Consider the following 19,413-nt stretch of genomic DNA (forward strand, 5'->3'; position numbering starts at 1 on the left):
TGTTTCTGTTTACATCTTAATTCTTCTCTTCCTCCCAAATTTTCTCACTGAGGGAAGTTTATAAGAGCTTTCAGATTTCATTTATTTGCTCATCTAGTGAATATCACACTTGTTTTGTGAACCAGAGGCCAAGATGGGCTCCCTGCGTCAGGGAGCTCATCATCACGTGGAGATTTGACATCATGGAAATAAGATGGAAACAGGGGCATCCAATGCAGTGTGATCTGGGGTGCTATGAGGAAAATGCAGAGGGCTGGGGGAGCCCAAAGCCAAGAGTACTTATTCAGACTTGGGGAAGGGGCAGGGTTTCTGAAAAGCCTTCCTAAGGGTGTTACTTTTAGACCGAAGGATATGACTTGGAAGTTAAGGAGGTAGAGGGAGGAGGCAGTGTGTGTCAGGCAGACCAAAGCATGTGCAAAGGCCCTGAGGCAAGGGAGCTCATGGTAGTTGGGGGAACCACAGATATGTTCAGTGTGGTTGGAGTCTAACATGCTCAGGGTAAATTAGGGGAAGAGCTGAGGCTGGGGAGGGCGGTGGGGTCCTAACCATGAAGGCCTTGTCATTACATTGAGGCATTTATCTAAGTACTTATCTTGAAGTAGGGAACCACTTAAGGGTTTTAAGTAAACCAGTGACTTGACCAAACCTATGTTTTAGAAAGATCACACTGCTGTAACACAGACTTCGGGGGCATAAGAATGGCAACTGTTTGAAAGTGAAAGATGACAGTGGCCTGAGCCCAGGGAAGGGAAGCGGCAGGGAGGGTGCCTGGATTCTGCTCTGGGTGTCTTGGTAGCCGGTGGACTGGAGGGGGAGCAGGATTGTAAGATGACCAATTCCATTTTGGACATGTTGAATTTGAGGTGTTGAGACATCCAGGAGAACAGAGATGTCCCTCCTTCTCAGGATATGTGGGGCTGAGCGGTAGAGAAGATAAATCAATGGGAAGGTGAGCATCCGTAATAAATGCACACCCTGAGACAGCTCGGGCCCGGCCACAGAAAGCTTTAGCCGACTTATTCTTGGGGTTTGGAACTAGAAGGAAAGGCAATCTCTGACATGAAACCATTTTCTCATAGTGTAGGGTCACAGTAGGTTCATAAAAACATTGTCCCCTCTCCAAGGCAAACTCCCAGGAGAAAGGTCCACATCTGCTGTTCCCTTCACTCATTTGCATGCGACACTCTTAACACTCATTAGAATTTTCCACGAAGTTCATTTTTACCTCTGGAGTCACAACATCCGGCTCTGGAAGGAAGAGACCCTATAGAGGGATACGGGCTTGTCCAAGTTTAGGTACTTGGTGTTTGCATGCAGCGAATTGGAAACATTCTGTTTTCTATGTGCCTTGCATAAAATTGGGAGTCCAGGGCAAGTTATCACCAGGAAATACTGTCTGTCTTGGCTTTATTGAGTGACTATCCTTAAAGGACTTCTCCAGATAATAGCGAGGTGTGCCCAAGACTGTGTGTGTGTGCAAAGGCCACCAGTTATTAAAAATACAAGCCACTGTTCCTCCACTCAAAGATAAGCAAACTTTAAAAATACCCTATCATTGGGGTATGATTTCGTGGTTCGTGAGTTGGAGCCCCACATGGGGCTCTCTGCTGTCAGCTTAAAATTTTTTTTTTAATGTTTATTTATTTTTGAGACAGAGAGAGACAGAGCATGAACGGGGGAGGTTCAGAGAGAGGGGGAGACACAGAATCCGAAGAAGGCTCCAGGCTCTGAGCTGTCAGCACAGAGCCCGACACGGGGCTCGAACTCACGGACCGTGAGATCGTGACCTGAGCCGAAGTCGGACGCTTCACCGACTGAGCCACCCAGGCGCCCCATCTGCTGTCAGCTTAGAGCCTGCTTGGGATCCTCTGTCTCCCTCTCTCTCTGCCCCTCCCCCTCTGGTTCTCTCGCTCTCAAAATAAATAAACTTAAAAAAAAATACCCTATCATTAATGATGGCTTTCTATATGTGAGGTTATTGTGTTAGGTCCTTACATAAGGAAATTATCTGTAATCCTTAATAACTGCCCTCAAGGGTGGATACTGCGGATGTAGAAACTAAGAATGTGGAGAAAGCCTGGTCACACGGCCAAGGTCACACAATTAGCAACAGATGAGGCTCTCAGTTTTGGGGACCGTGTGACTGCCAGCCCTGCCCTTTCACCCCACCTGGCTGCTTCCAGTAGCACCTAATTTGTCTTCATTTCTTGTTTTGTAGCTAAATTAGTGCCCTGTGACGTCAAAGCTTGTAACTATTTTGTTTATATAAACCCGGATCCCAAATCTCCCCTGTCTTACCAAGCAAAGCATCTTGTATTTCTGATGTTTTTCCTGCCCTGCCTAGCACGGTGATGGGCTCCTGGCCCGAGTGAGTGCTTTGGAAATCAGGATTTGATGAATGTCTAGATAGCACAGTTCAAAGGTGCATTTTGTTTTCCAAAAAAATGTTTCCTGTTGGAAAACAGGAGCAACTGTGTAATTGTGCGTACAGCCGGCCCCGGGGATCACGAACTATTCTCCCTGCCTGTGAGTCTTCCATATTCCCTTTCATGCAAAGTACTGGTGACAGGTTGGTGATCACCCTTTGCTCAGGGCCAGGCTGCAATGTTGAGGCTCCCCCAGAGAGCAAAGGTAAAGGGACGAGAACCCAATGGCAGGGACAGAAGATACTGCGTCCCTAGACATGGGATCTACTCTGTGGTTGGTTGACTGTATGTTCCTGGGCAGAAGATTAAACCTCTCTACGTCATGGCTTCCCTGCTCCTACAGGACAAGGGCAATGACCCCCATTCTCTGTGTCTCCCCAGCAACTCAGGATCACACTACGAAGTAACGAATATAAAAATGCACTGGAATAAAGACGGTACAGACTTGCGAGGCCTTAAGATCATTACGCATCACAAGACAATGGAAACCCACCTGAATGCCTGTCACCCTCTAGGCTGCTGGTAGACCTGGGAAAGGTGCTGTTGCTTTTAAGTCAAGGCGTCCCCTGAAAAGAGTGCTGGTCCCCAGTGTCTGCCCTTAACAGCAGATGCCATTTCTCACTTTTCCTGCCCTCCTTTTACATAAATGTTTGACTCCGATTCTGAAAAGGATCATAAAGCCGACAACAGGGTAAAACGTCCAGTTGGAATTCACACATTCACCATACATTGCAATCAGTGTCATTCTCCCTTACAGGGGAGGGTGACACGTGGGGGGGGGGGGCTCATAAGGAGTGCAAGGGCTCTCTTCCTGTGAGCCATGGTGTCCCGGCCCCGTTTCTTCACATCTAGCAACCAAGACGAATAGGCTACCTGATGGTCCGGTGAGGTGTCTGTTTCTCCCATGGGCCCAGCAGCTCGCAGATCTAAGATCGCGTCACTGGTACGAGCCCACAAGTGGAAAATAGGTCTGTGTGTTTTGAATGTAAGTATGTACCAACACATATGACCATGTTTTATGTATGATGCTACGTTCAGAGTCTGTCGGTCTTTCTTAAATTGGTAAACAGTGAGTAACAGAAGTGGTAACTACATACGTGCGGATTTATTAACCACCCATGATCTATCAAGCATCCGTCTGGAGATTCTAATGGTTAAATAGAAGTTACCAGGTTACTATGGATTTTTTTTTGTGCCCATGCCCAGATAACTCTCTCCTTACTGTGACCAGGTTCTACAACTCCAGGGTGTACAATTCGCATTTCTAAATGATTAGTTGTGAACAGAACATCTTACATCAACTTATCGTAAAAGTCAAAATATTTTCCACAGAACCTAAAATCATATTCAGTATAAGCCATAAGTATTAGTCTTAGGTTCTAGAGCTATTGGGATAGAAGGGAGCATACAGGAGGCACTGACTGTGTATTAGCTCGTGACTCTGTTATTGAGCACAAGAGATATGTCTCAAAATAAAGACCTACACACGACCAGAATAGGAAGTGAAGGTTTTTTTTTCATCAGTACTCAAATGGCAGAAAGAACGCAACTCATCACGAGTCAGGAAATCAAGTCCACCTGAAAGTCTAGATAGACCCTCATATATTTTTTTAACACTTCAACTGCGTTTCCCTTAAATGAAAAAAGAAAATCACTGAGTTGTAAGCATTCCAGCCAGAACAAGTTCCTCGAATTCAACCCTGTTCCCCTTCGTAAGATACAGCAGGTTGCTTATCTCTCAAGAGAGCTTTTGTGATGCTATTTGCCTTATGGCTTTTCCACTGCACTTTAGTCTAGGACATCTAAGTAGACTCCTCAGCTCATGGAGAGGAATGCCATGATTCCAACAGGAGCTTCTGGGTTTCCAAAACCCACAAAGCATTCCACCCCCTGCGGGGATGTAGGCATTTTGTCCCTGCACCGAGCCCAACATCCCGAGGACAGCTAGCTTTGTGTTAACCTTAGTCATCCCCCACACTGCATTAGTCACTCCAAAGAAGGACAGATCCTTATTATTTTACAGGATCATCTCTGCCAGGGGCTACCATAAAGTAAGCATGTTTCAGAAAATTAACAGAGTAGTTTTGAGCCAAAACCAGTAGTATTAAAAAAAAAAATTCAAAATGATGGCAAGGTATTTGAAACAACAACAACACGACAGAGGACGGTTTGCATCAATGGGGGTGGGGGGCATAATTCAAACCCTCCAGGCATCAAAGCTCCTTAACATCATCAGCGCCTCCTTTGAAGACTCCGTCACCCCACAGAGGAAATTTGCAGCTGTGCGGCTAATGGATCTGTTTGTAGCCCCTGCTCTTCTCCCCAGGAGCTCACTTCTTCTCTCCCCATCCCAAAGAGCAGTCAGTCCCCACCCCATCTCTTTCCCTCCTATCTCATCTCTGACAGCACCTCCCCCCCCATGCACAGCACAGATTTACTGCAAATTTCTCATCAGTTATCTGTTAAGAAAAAAATTTACACATCGTAGAGTGTTCTACCTTCCCAGGAATTCAGAATTCTCAGGAAAACAGGGCTACCAGAAGGGATGTTGTGTACAATGCAAACAAACATCTCCCTTTCTTTGGAGCAATTGCTCGATGCAAAACAAGCCGCCCGCCACGTTGCTTACCCTCTCCACGCTGCGTCTTCTCAGAGATCCATACGGAATTTTCAGTAAAAGTCTTTGAGATCTATTCGGAGCCACTGCAGCCTGAACCACCATGGTGTTGGAGCCGTGTGAGCAAGTGTGTGTGTGTGTGTGTGTGTGTGTGTGTGAGAGTGTGTGTGCTCCCAGCAAAGTGAGAGACAAGGCTTCCTCAAAACTAAGTTATGGTCTCCTGGAGGTTTCCCAAATATCAAATAACCAAAAGAGTTTTTTCTTTCGACTGTATGAGTCAAGATGTGGTTCGTAGGGAGGCGGGGGGATGGGGGAGCAGAAAAATAGCCCAAGTTCTGTAACTTCAGCCTGCCTTCAGCAGCGCGGATTTAGCTGCCTCTTGTCCGTCCCTGCCTGTCAGTCCCCTCGGTGAGACTGCATGTCCCAGAAGTTGGCAAGCGACGCCTCTGGGGAGAGTGATCCAGAAATGTCAACTTTGCTTCTCGTGGCTACGGACGGTAACCAGGTCAGTGGTCTAATCAAAGCTCCATCAGACGTAGTATTCATTCCATCACGTGACTCCAAAGCCCCTTGGCCGTACAGTAGGTCACATGCTCCCCTTAAAAAGACTATTTGGAATATCACCATCTGGTGCGGAGATTAATGTGAAATCCTGCATTCTGATTTCACTCTTTTCCGAGCACAGGAAAAATGTTTGCAGACCAGTGACATAACGCACTGGGGACTTGGGGAATCCCTCTTCACAGTCGTAAATTACACATATGACCCTGAGCATCAGATGTGCATATCTGGCTTTTCTCTCTCGCTTTCCAATGCATAGAAAATAAACGTGGGAGTGCAATTAATTATATATGTGGATGTAGTCCGCAAAGATAGAGTGTGAGCAAAGGAAAAAATGTTGGTATCATATGGTTCCGATGAATCAAATCAAATACACCAGACAGACTCGCATTTGGCACGTCTTCGTTTAAATGTTTGTGTCAGAGGACATTTATTTTTACGCATGCCAGTTAACATGAAGCAGTTAGGTTTGATTTTACAAGGCTCTGAAAAGGACTAGATTCAGATTCGTCCCTCATATTTCCTATTCTTTTCTGATAACAGCGTATGATTCCAGATCAGACAGCCCTATGGACGGTACACGTGATCTAAGATGTTAATTTTTCTGTAATATTTTGTAATTGATATATTTTTCATCTATGGCTACCTCTCTCTGCTCCCTGCCCTCCCCCCCCCCCAATCTGCTGACTTCTCCAGCAGAGAAAATTAACGATAAATAAAAACAAGTTAGGGGCTTCCTGAATTGGAGGTATTTTTGTTTTCTTGCTGTTAATGTATTTCTACATCCACTGGTCCTCTCTGCGCTGGGTTTTCAGAAAGGGATGCCATTTCCTTTGTAGTAATCCATGCTTTTCGGTGTTAGCCTGATATCACTTACGGGCTTTGGGATCTGGCTTGTATTTATTCTCTGCGGGCCAGTTTATTGCAAACCATGGAAAAGAAAGTTCTGTTTATTCAAAGACTCTAATAGGAAGTGGGGTGGGGTGCAAGGCGAAGAAGCAAAGGTTTACACTGCTGGAAAATGAACCAGGAAAGCCTCTCCGAGGTGGGTGCTGGTGGGGGCGGGGTGGGACCGACGGAAGCAGGGCCTGGTCACCCAGTGCAGACACGCATTAAGAGGCAGTTAAAGAAAGCATCAAGTTGATGTGGGAAATTCCAAATATACAACAATCGGGCTTTGTTCGTAATGGGTTCCATATGTGCATCGGAGAGCCAGGGAAAGGGTGAGAGAGAAGGCGAGCGAGGAGGAGAGACGGGAAGGAAGTTACTCAGCCCGGCTTGCGGAGCGGCCTCTGCAAGGAGGTGGTTTAGATTTACCTTTTTCCCTCCTTCTCACCTCCTTCCTGCACTGCCTGGTTTCAAACCTGGCTTCAAACTATCTGGGGATGGAAATAAATCCAGAATGGTATCCAATCATTTGGCCAAAGGCATCCGGTTTCCTTGATAAAACCACACTGGACGACGTAAGGGTTTTGAATGAAGGACAGGCACATTTTCAAAAACACTTATCTGTCCAGAGTCCCGGGATGTCTTCCTTCCAGCGCAGTTTGAGTGGGGGGCCAGGGAAGGGGGGGGGGCCGGGGGGGGCGCTGGATCAGAACAGCTGAGAGAGGAGTCACTGTCTCTCTCCTGACCCAGGCCGGGGTGAAGCCCCTGGGAGCTGAATTTATTTATATTTGACTAAATGCAACTTCCTGTTTCCCAGGGGTATTAATGAGTGTTTCGCTGACGAGTTAAGGCCTCATGGCATAGTTCAGATCATAAAGGACACTTTGATGAGCTAAGTGCAAATAAAACAAAAACATATGCATTTGATTAAGGTTAAAATACATATAGAAGAGAATGTTAATGGAAACAAAAATAACCCTGAGCCAGACTCCCACACATTTGAGCCCCATACGCTCTACCCCCCAGGGGGGCGAGGTGCAGGATCCTTTCCCATATCAGCCCCAGGGCCTTCTCCCAGCTAATGGGGACGAGGAGGTGTCTCCGGAGCTTTCCCCAGCCCCCACAGAGTAACTAGCCACCTTCACAGACAGATCTGAAGGCTCTCAAAGTTCAGCTTGTCCAAAAATACAAGCTGATAGTTTTGCTGTGGGGAGTTAAGATTTATACATTTAGAACTAACTGCTGAGACGAAAGCATTTAATTTCAGAAAGCCATTGTTAAAACACAAATATGTTTCCCAGGAAGGGATGTGCACTCATACCTTTGCAGATAGGACCACTTTAGGAGGGGTGAGGGGAACTCACATTTACTGAGTGCCTAGCCTAGGTTACCCAAGGCTATCTCGACTGCAGAAATGAGTTTCACGGTCCATATTTCACAGGTGATGAAACTGGGGCTCAGAGAGGTTTGATAACTTAACCAATGTAACGCAGCTAGAACTGTCAGATCGAAGATGAAACCAGAGTCAAGCTGTTTCGTATCAGGGCCTGACTTGATCCATTACACTCTCACATAACACGAGGACTCTATTAGGTTACAGCAGGTTAGAAATTCAAAAAGGAGATATATCCATGGGACCCAAGAGAGATAAGGGAAAATTCCCCGTCTTTGAAAAAGAGAGAATTTAGGGGCACCTGGGTGGCTCAGTTGGTGAAGCCTCTGACTTCGGCTCAGGTCATGATCTCGCGGTTCGTGGGTTCGAGCCCCGCATTGGGCTCGCTGTAGTTAGAGCAGAGCCTACTTCAGATCCTCTGTCCCCCTCTCTGCCCCTCCCATGCACGCACGCTCTCTCTCTCTCTCTCTCTCTCTCTCTCTCTCTCTCTCCCTCAAAAGTAAATAAACATTAAAAAAGGAAAGAGAGAATTCAAGTACAGGAAATGGCATTTGAAGAAGCAGTTCTCCAGTCTCTGGTCCCTTGGTGAGCAGCAAGACGCAGCACAGAAGCTCACGGGGGCTGTGCAGGTAGCCCAGTGGGAGCCAACACAGTCCCCGGCCTGGGGGTAAAGGGACGAGCCAGATTACCAGCACCCAGGGCCAGGGTCACCTTGCAGCGGCTGGAACCCTGTGGACCCACTGGGTGAGACCTGATCACTGCTGGAGCCACGGGCCAAGGTGGAGTAGGGAAGGCCCTGATCCTCCCCTCCTCGGTTCCAGCCTACCCTCCCCAGCCTCCATGACTGATGACAGTTGGAAACAGACATAGGGGTGGGGGACGGAAAGAGAAGGAAGAGATCCAAGGGTAAACCAGGATCAGCACTGAGACCAGAGACGGGGGACCAAAGGACTGGGACATGGTGAATAAGGAGTAACTAAAAGAAAACAGAAAAGCAAGGGGAGAACGTTTGAAATAGCACACGACTTGGAGAAAGCACGTTTTTGCCAGGATGGCGGGCACGGAGGTTCCCCGCACATCCGGGGCACAGGGTGATGGCCCACGGGACAGATGGGGAGGATGCCATGGGGGTGCGGTGTCAGTGAACCCGGGGACATGGGGTGGAGAAGACACACTTCTGTTCTAGAGCCTCTGAAGCCCCTGCTTTGGATGCCTCTTGGAGCAGAGCACTGAAGGCGGGTGGAGTGGGGTTTTGTTTGTTTATTTTGAACACTTCCTCCTCACCTCAGTGAGAATTGTTTACATTCAAACTCTGGAATGAAAATGCATGGGGATCGATTGAACCATATTTCCGGAAAATCAATGGTCTTGACGCGCCGACGTAAGATCTATCAGATCAAATGGGTGTTCTTGGTCACCGATAGCAGGGGGGTGAACGGGGGGCGGGGGGCTTGGGGATAACGGCCTGTCAGAGAGAAAGCATTGGACAACACGGACATAGTGGGAGGCAGCCGTGGAAGAGGGGAGACTCCACCGGCTGGGTGTGCGCGTGGGCGCCATGGCCACTCGAGGATCAGCCCAGCGGCCATGGGGGAGGGGCAGAGAACAAGAGGGAGGCCAGGGAAAGAGATCTTAAACGACTAGTGGAAGAAACACGTCACTTACACCAGGGAACCGCGGCGTGAAGGAGGCAGGGTCTTCAAAGACCCCACCAGGGACTCCGTCCACAGGACAAGAGCTGGGTTTAGAGGCCAGGCCAGTCCCACAGAGAGACTACGGATGCAGTAGAGGCAGCTCGGTGAGCAGGGCTCGTGCGGAGGGACAGGGACGAGGAACCCACGGTAGCCCTGAGCCGGGAGAGGGAACACTGGCTTTGAATGAAGTTTGGGGTTAATTGCTGTCGTGCAAACCAGGTGGGAGGATAACCGGGATGAGACTGAGCCAAAGACACACACGAAGAATTCCTCAGCAATCTGGAACATTCCTGGAGCCGGGGTGAGGGGAGTTTGGGAGGGAAGCCCTGTCTTTCTTCAACGCTCTGTCACCATTCCCGTTAGCTCCTGACTCAGCCAACCTGGGTCATTCATGTCACGTCTTATTAGAGTAAGCTATGGCTGAGGTGACGCGAACAGAAGTGCTACCCACATCCATAATTTTCTGTTTGAAAAGAGGCCAGAATTTAGGCCAAATATGAAACCTAATATCCCCAAGAGCAGGAGGAAGATACCAAGCAACACAGTTATCACCAGACCTCAAAGGGCCAAGGCCGGTGAGACTATTCACAGGTCACACAGGGAGGATGGTCGAGGGGTCTCTTGGTTTTCATGCAGGTTTGGCCTGATGCAGGACACTATTGGCAGTGTCCAGTTTTGGACAGTCTCTTCTTCCTCGTGTGGCATCTGGAGGAAACTGTAGGGACAATTGTAGCCAGGGGGGGCGGGCAGATAAAATTTTCTTTGCTTCTTGCCTTTCCGTCCTTCCCTCCCTTCTTCCTTCCTTCCTCCTTCTTCCTTCCTTCCTTCCTTCCTTCCTTCCTTCCTTCCTTCCTTCCTTCCTTCCTTCCTTCCTTCCTTCCTTCCTTCCTTCCTTCCTTCCCCTCTGTCTCTCTCTAACTTCCCTTGCCTATTTAGGCTACATTCTGGGCTTTATTGAATAGTCTGCCTCCATGACCAGCCAGGCAAAGAAAATAAAAGGAATTTGAACCGAATTGTTCAGTTTGGCTCCTAATTACTGTTGCTGGTAGAGGTCTGGTGGGCCGGGACGAGTCTACTAATTGCTTCTGATATGACATTGTCTGTGCTCTCCTTGTATTCCACGCCAAGCTCTACGATATTGGCTTTGCCCCCGTCTAAACCAATTTTTAAAACATCCTTCTATTGCTTACACTGCATCATTCATTCAGCACTAATTTTACTGAGGGTCTAATAGAATAATGGCAACCCCATTTCAAGGCACAGTCTGCTGCAGGCACCATTCTAAAAGCTTTTAGATGTATTAATTCTTTAATTCTCGTAACGTCTTGTCAAATGGGCACTTTGCCTTTTCCCTACATGAAGATGAAGACACTGAGGCCCAGAGACATGAAGTCACCTGGCCCAGGTCACACCGAAAGAGGCTTCGGGGTTCATTAACTGCTGGACTCTGCTAGATGCCTGCTATGGATCAGGTGCTGCTCCAAGAAGGGAGGACACAAGGGAACTTCTGCTTTCTGGAAGCATTTGTTTTTGTTCCTCGCTTAGTTCCCCCCTGTGATGAGGTATGCATAGTGAAACCTGGAAGTTTGCTGAAGAGCTACCCAATAGGATAAAATGCAATCTGTCCAAGTTCTTTGGAAATGGTACATACACACACACACACACACACACACACACACACACACACACACACAATTTCCACTCTCACTTTGGTACACTGTTTCCTGTTGCTTCAACATAACAGCCTTCCTGGATCTTACCATCTACCTCTCTGCCTCTTCATACATATTCTCCTAGGACATACATGTTTCATCCATCTGAATTCCTTAAAGGTCACACAGCTTAGCCACATATACTGGGTGGTAAAGAGGCTTCTTTTTAGACCTTTGAGAATGCCCTGTTCGGTAGGTTTCATCGGGGTAACTAGGAGTAGAGAATTAATTTGCCCAGAAGAAGACCCCCCCCAACCCCATTCCCCATCAACTCAAAAATACACATCCGGTCACAAAGGAACCCAGACCTTACATTCTTCCAGGGTAGGGGAGAAAATACAGCATTTGCTGCTTGGAAACCTCATGTGCTAACCAGGGATCTAAGAATCTCACTCAATCTTGATGGCAATGATCAAGCTGTAGGGAATGTCAAGTAGAAAATACGAACGGCCTGTGCAGAGGATTAGTCTAGATTCTGTCTTAGCACCCTTTGCTTCATGGGCACCAAATGCCAGCTTATCAGCCTACTGGCGGGATTATTCAACTCTTCACCCAGAGAAGGAGGGAGCAGGCAGAGATCCAGCTTGCAAGCAGCAGACGAATTTCATTCCTCCACATAAAAGTCCTTCACATCTGCCCTGGATATGATTTGCCCCCATCAGAGCTCCACTTGCCCTTCCCAGCATGAGGCTAAGTCAGGCAATCAATGGCTGTAGCCTGGGATAATGGCTATTCTGCATGGTGGTAATGGCTTATTGCATGTGCTATTCGAAGTGATGTCATGTCCGGGTCCTGAAGAATCGATAAGATTGCCAGGATGCCTGTGTGATTAATCGGGTAATAAGCTGACCCGTGTGGGGCTGGCTGTGTGGATTGGCTTGCGAGACCGTCTTGCAAAGCTCTTTTTCATGGGCTATCCATCCATGTGGATGGATTTTGATAACTAGCATTGATTTGCCATTTTTATGAAGTGCCGTTTGCACAGGGTAAACTGTGTAATTGCACCCAGAATGGCAAAATAAATAATGTTCTTATCTATGGTATTGACGACCCAGGATTAGCTGAATATATATAGTACACCTCTAAACAGAGTCAATGGATGTTGGCTTTTGACTTTTACGAGGCGCAGCTCTCAAATTTCAGGTGTCTTAGATAAGCACTGGGTGGCAAATGATCAACTTTTAAATCTGCTACTAATTTCCATGCTACCTTTTTTTCCAGGAGAAGTTTGACATGATTTTCTTTAATAGGAGAATGGTTACCTTGTTTTAAGTAATCCCTCTGGTGTTGCAAAGGACGGTGGCTTGCTTTGGGGCTGTCAGATTGCTTTCTGTCCTGTGCCCAGGCCAGTGTCACTCCCAAGGGCAGGTGCCCAAGTGCCCATGGTTCTCTGGGATAACCCACCTGGTCTGTATTTTACCAACGTGGGAAAGGAAAGCACTTGATCTGTTTAAAGATGGGTGCTGAGAAACCTCCCATCATAAGAATAGGGTTTATCTTGAGCGTGTCCTAGATGGTTCCTAACATCCCATAGGTCAAAATGCAAAAGGGATACACAGTAGACGATCAAGGCCAGAATGGGCAAAATACCTACCATGGACACGTGCTAAGATGTGAACGAAGATGCATAGGGGACTCTCACTGTTACTGTACTTGGCGAACTCCATTCTCTTTGAATTCTAAACCCTGATAGCACGAATGCAGATAATAGACGTGTGAAAATTAAGTGACATAGTGGAATCACGTGTGGGAATAAAGGCGGTAAGAAATGACAGTAGAGCCGGATTCTGACATGCAGATTATAGAAAAATATATTTTAGAACTTATCCGTGAGCAACAGGAGTCATTACAAGCTACTTCTTGCAAGGAAGTGACACCATCTAGCCTGAACTTCTTGAGCTTGAGTGGTAAAGGCTGAGTGGTAGGATGGAGAGCCCAGGTGTATCAGAAGCCAAGAGAACAGTTGCAAGGTTATTGCCATCGTCCAAGTGAGAGGTGATGGAGCCCAGAACCAGGACAGCAGTGCGAGGCTGAATACAAGATACTGGGGAAAAATAAATGGTAGAGGGAGGCATACAGTGATCCTCTATCATGACGGAGTAGAGGAAGGATGGTCCTATTAGCCAAGTACCCAGAAGAAGGACCAGGTTTGGGGAGATGATAATGAGTAGTTCTGGACACACAGAGCTCCTGGTGACCGAACATTTTGACCTGGAACGTAAGAGGGGAGTCGAACCTAGAAATGTTGCTTTGGATTTCAACTGCAGACAAGTAACCACTAGTCAAGTTATTAGTTAAGTGTGAGGGCAGGCATTCAAGAACACAAAATTTCCTTCTTCTCACACACCTCTTCTCAAGAGTTTACTGGAAGATAGTCTCCAGTAAAAGAAAGTTAAGCCTACAAGGTGGGGGGGGGGGGTGGTATTTGAATTCCAAGTAAAGGAGAATGAATCCTAGGAGAGCTGACAGAGGGGTTTCTCAGAATAATGAAAAGAGGAGCCCCAAGAACACAGTCGTGCTAGGGACTCAGAGAGGAACTCGCCCAAGAGGTGCAGGAGCATGGAGGAGCCCCGGAAGGAGGTCTCAAAAACAAACAAACAAACAAACAAAAAAACGCATGGATTGAGTATCTGAGGAGTGCACCGAATTGAGAGCAGATACAAAGCTCCTTAAAGATTAAAGATCTTAGAGAAAAATGACTAATAGGTGCACAGAAAATCAAGCAAACAATGAAACAAGGCAATTACTGCCACCTGGAAAAACAGAACGTTGTAAAATCCAGGAGATGTGATCATAATACACACCATTTCTCCAGTGTAAACAATACATTGGCCATCGTAATAAAACTGAATTTTGATTTAAACCGTGGTATAGATATATTGGTAAAGGTGGACGGAGAGAGATACGTATTTGTAGGGATGTGGAGGAAGCTTTCAAGTAAGTTAAAGCCTCATCTTACAAAGGATGTTCCTGGGGAGAGGACCCAGAGATGGGGAGAAAGGGTCTGAAGCCTGGTGTTTTTCTTTATAAGCCTTCTAGTCCCTCTTCACCTTTAAAATGTTATGAACATTGCCATGCACATGTATCATTTTGATAAAAATGAGAACTGAATTGTAAACAGAGGAGCAACGTTCCGGGCACTGTGAACAGATAAGGACTGGGAGCAGTGGGTGGCATTATGGGGTCACTGATGGCCTTGAGAAAGTGCGTGCAGCTCTCTGGCAGCAGAAGGGAGAGCTAGAGCCGCCTGGCCTCCTTCTGGATGGACAGATTCGAGTCTTGATACTGGGTTATTCGATCTGACAAGTAATGTTTCAGGAGACCTGCTTGATTTCCTCCGTTTTCCTTTCCTTCGGTGTACATTTCAGAGCTCTTGGTCTATGGATCTGCTATGGAAATGGCTACTGAATGAGAAGCCTCCAAACCACCTTGAAAAGAACCTTAAATCCTTTGAAACAAGATGAGGACACATGGACGAAAGGAAGGAAGACAAATACGTCAGTAAGGGCATTGCCACCAATTCTGGAGATTCTCCTGGAGAGGCATTCATGCACTTTGACTGGACCTTCTGTGTTCTTCACTTTGCTGTGATATTGTGTGTGTGTGTTTGCGTGAATACACTCATGTACACACTCATGTATGTTATTTTCTCTCGTGAACCCAACAGCACTGTAGCGGCGACAGGAGCCCCAGAGTGGTGACAACTAATTATGAAACACCAGGTCTGATATGTCCCTTTTATCGTATCTTGCAGAAGCCTTGCATTCCCACAAAATCCCCCAGTGGCCCTTTGTAATCCTGGAAAGGAAGTGTCAATCTGGAAACAGCTGTTCTTCAGATAGTGGGATGACATCCTGATGAGCATACTATGAGCAACAGAGGAAACCTAAGGCTGATGGGACTGTGATGCAAATATTTTTTCTAGACAATTAGACTCACATGAGAAAGCCTATATTCCTTAGCAGTGTTGAGAGGAGAGTCAGTGACCTATGAATGACAAGTCCTCAAGCCCTATGGGACGTTGGACACTTTTCTCTGGTTCTCTCCTGGGAGGTGGTTCTGGAAAGGCAGCCCAGAGTCACCTTGCTCAGAGGCCCTACCCAGGAAAACCCTGCTGGAAAGCAGAAGAAGCCTGTCCCCAGGGCTCCACGCCCCTGTTGGCTGCAGAGCTCAGGACCGGGTACCTCTTGCCATTTTGGGAGAAGTCAGGAGAAATGGCCACAGATTGATGAAGTCAAGGCCAGGAGTAAATGCTGTGCTTCCACAGAACCAAAACCCCTGATAATTCCAGGGAGAGTGTTGGGTGGGAGTAGTAAGAGTGAACATAGGAGTAAAGAAACAGAAAATGACTTATTGCACTTTGGGGATTGAAACAGATGCCTTTATAGGGGAAGGCAAAGGGAAGATGCGGATTAACCCATGAGCACCTCCTTTGCATCAGGCATGGCCCTGGACACTTGCTCTAAATTACCTCTTTGAGATCTTCACTACGATCCTGTAAGCTGGGTAGAATTAGCTACATTTTATTGATAAGGAAATCAAAGCTCAGAAAGATTAAATGCTTGCCAGCCTGCTGACAGTCACACAAGTAGGAAGTGGTGCTGAGCTGGGACTGAGACCCAAGCTCATGCAACTTTAAAGCTCATTTTCAATATTCTCTAGGGATGTATAAATGGAAATACATCAGAGGATCCTGTCCTTCTTAACAAGGCTTGCCCTCAGGAGAAACTATTTTATGAAAGCCTAAACAATGGGGAAGGGAAGCCTTCCTGGGGACCCTACTGGGGAAGGGAAATACACAACTGCAGCCAGCGCTAGGTTTCCAAGTGAGGGAAGGAAAAAGCCCAACTTCAGCCCCTCCACCTATCCTGTCTCACCTAGGGGAGGAAAAAAACTTGAAAAACACTGGTGAAGATGAAGTCCCGAAGGCTCACTAAAAGACTGAGAATGAGCAAAGGACTATACAATGCCTCTCCTCCCATACCTTACCACCACATTACTAAAGGCCTATTTCCCACAGTTCCTTTCATACAATACATCATGTCCACCTTGAAATTACAAGGCATACTAAAAGGCAGAAAAAAAAACAATTTGAAGAGACTGAACAGGCATGAAAAACAGAGTGAGATATGGCAGGAATTTGAATTATTAGACAGAGTGAGATATGGCAGGAACTAAAAAAAAGTCAACTAAAATTTATATCCTAAGGGCTTTAATGGAAAAAGTTGGCAATATGGAAGAACAGATGGAAATGAAAACAGAGAGATGGGAATTCTAAGGATTCAAAAGAAATTCTAGAGATCAGGAACTGTGAGAGAAAAGAAGAGTGACTTGATAGGTTTACTAGTATACTGGACACAGATGAAGAAAGAATCTCTGAACTTGATGATAAGAACATAGTAACAAATAGAGTTAAATGTTAATCTAACAATATCAATGATCACTTTAAATGTCAATAGTCCAAATATACAGCTTAAAAGACAGATATTATCAGACTGGATCAAAACACTGGACCAAACTATATGTTTTCTATAAGAAACCCAAAGACACATATAGGTAGAAAGCAAAGGGATGGAGAAAGGTATACTATGCTAATACTAATCAAAAGAAAGTAGGAATAGCTATATTAATTTCAGACTCAGCAGACTTCAAGTAAAACTATCAGGAATAAAGGGGGTATTACATAATGATAAATGGGCCAATTCTCCAAGAAGACATAAAAATTCTTAACATATATGCTCCTAATAACAGAGTGTCACAATATGTGAGACAAAAACTGATAGAACTACAAGAAGAAAAAGATAAAGCTGTTAGTATAGTTGGACATGTCAATATTGTCCTGTCAGAAATGGACAGATCCGGCAGGCCCAAATTCAGTAAGAACAAAGTTGAACTCAACAACACCATCAAACAACTGAACATAATGGACATCTATAGACTATTTCATCCAACAAAAGCAGAATACATATTCTTCTCAAGCTCACATGGATCTTTCACCAAGATAAACCATTTCCTGGGACATAAAACACATCTTAACAAATTTAAAAGATTAAAAGTCATATGATGTCTTCTCTCTGACCACAATGGAATTAAACTAGAAATCAATAACAAAAAAGATAGATTATACTTGAATATTAAACACCATAGTTCTAAATAACACATGGATCGCATAAGAAATCTAGAAAGAGATTTTTAAAAGTTTTTTGAACTAAATGAAACTGAAAACACAGCTTATCAAAATTTGTGGAGTGCAGTGAAAGAAGTTCTCAGTGGGAAATTTATAGCATTAAATGCATAAATTAGAAGAGAAATCTAAAAATCAGTAATACAAGCTTCCCATTAAGGAATGTAGAAAAAAGAAGAGCAAATTGAATCTAAAGTAAGCAGAAGGAAAAAAAATAAAAATTAGAGCAAAAATCAATGAAAGTAAAAACAGGATCTTAATAGCGAAAGTCAATAAAATCAAAAGCTGGTCCTTTGAAAAGATCAATAAAAGCAATAAATGTTTAGCTAGGATAATTTAAAAAAAGAGAGAAGACACAAATTACTACTATCAGATGTGAAAGAGGAGACATCCTTTGGACATTAAAAAGATAATAAATGAACACTATGAACAACTCTGTGCCCACAAATTTGATAACCCAAATGAAACGGATCCATTCCTTGAAAGACAATCTGCCAAAACTCACATAAGAAGAAACAGAACCAATAATCGATAACTTTGCAAAACAGAAAGCCCTAGGCCCAGATAGGTACAATGCTAAACTCTGTGAAACATTTATGGAAGAAATTATACTAATCTTCCACAATATTTTCCAGAAGACAGAAGTAAATACTTCCTAATTCATTTTATGAGGTCAGCATTGCTCTAATATCAAAACCAGACAAACACATTACTAGAAAACTACAGACTGATATATGTCATGAACACAGATGCAAAAATTCTCAACAAAATATTAGCAAACTGAGTACAACAATGTATAAAAAGGATAAAAAGTGAGATTTGTTCCAGGTATACAAGGTTGTTTCAACATTAAAAATCAACTAATGAAACAAAAATGCAATGAAAAATATCCTAAAGAAGAAAACTCACACAATCATATCAATAGATGTAGAGAAAATATTTGACAAAATCCAACACCCATTCATGATAAAAGCTCTCAATAATCTAGGAAATAGAGAACTTTCCCAACTTAAGGATATCCTCAAAAAGCCTTCAGCTAAACACCATACTTAATGGTGAGAAACTTGGGAGTTTCCCCATTAAGATCAGGAACAAGGCAACGATGTCTTTCTCATCATTGCTTTCCTATACCATATTGGGATCCTAGTTAATGCAATAAGACAAGAAAAAGAAATAAAATGTATACAGATTGAGAAAGAACATACAACATATAAAGCTGTCTTGGTTCATAGATGACATGATTGTTAATATAGAAAATCTGAAAAAATTAACAAAAATACTCCTGGAACTAAGAAGTGATTATAGAAAGGTTATATAATACAAGGTTAATATACAAAAGTCAGTTGCTTTCCTATATATGGCAATGAACAAGTGCAATTTGAAATTAAAAATATGTTACCATTTACATTAGCACTCCCAAAGTGAACGATTTAGGTATAGAAAGTTCTAACAAAATATGCACAAAATCTATATGAGGAACATGAGAAAACTTTGATGAAAGATATCAAAGAATATCTAAATAATTGGAGAAAAATTCCATGTCCATGGATGGGAAGACTTGATATTATCTAAATGTCAGTTTTTCTCAAATTTGTCTATAGATTAACACAATCTCAGTCAAAATCCCAGCAAGTTATTTTGTAGATATGAACAAACTGATTCTGAAGCTTATATGGAGAGGCGAAAGATCCAGATTAATTAATTCAATATTGATGGTAAAAAAGTTGGAGAAAGCTGATACCACTCAACTTCCAAGACTTACTATAAAGCTACTGTAATTAAGCCAGTATGGTACTGGAGCAAGAATAGATAAATAGATCAATGAAACAGAATAGAGAGCCCAGAAACAAACCTACATAAATAAAATAAACTGATCTTTGGCCAAGGAGAAAAGGTAGTACAATGGAGAAAAACAATCTTTCAAACAATCAGTTCTGG

At 44.5% G+C, this 19,413-nt stretch overlaps 1 protein-coding gene across 9 annotated transcripts in view; it reads right to left on the reverse strand.

Moving 5' to 3' along the window:
- Positions 1–19,413, reverse strand: part of FRMD4A (FERM domain containing 4A) — a 659,116-nt gene that overhangs the window by 307,388 nt on the left and 332,315 nt on the right. The window contains exon 1 of one of the 9 annotated variants that reach the window (XM_045060914.1): positions 5,056–5,554. The exons of 7 other annotated variants lie outside the window; for them this stretch is intronic. In XM_045060914.1, coding sequence (XP_044916849.1) covers positions 5,056–5,148 — 93 coding nt within the window. In that variant the 5' untranslated portion in view covers positions 5,149–5,554. Of the gene's footprint in view, positions 1–5,055; positions 5,555–19,413 lie in introns of those variants that run through there. One more of the 9 variants, XM_023256374.2, reaches the window with a different exon arrangement.

This window comes from Felis catus, chromosome B4 (assembly GCF_018350175.1).
Source record: "Felis catus isolate Fca126 chromosome B4, F.catus_Fca126_mat1.0, whole genome shotgun sequence".
NCBI lineage: Eukaryota > Metazoa > Chordata > Mammalia > Carnivora > Felidae > Felis > Felis catus.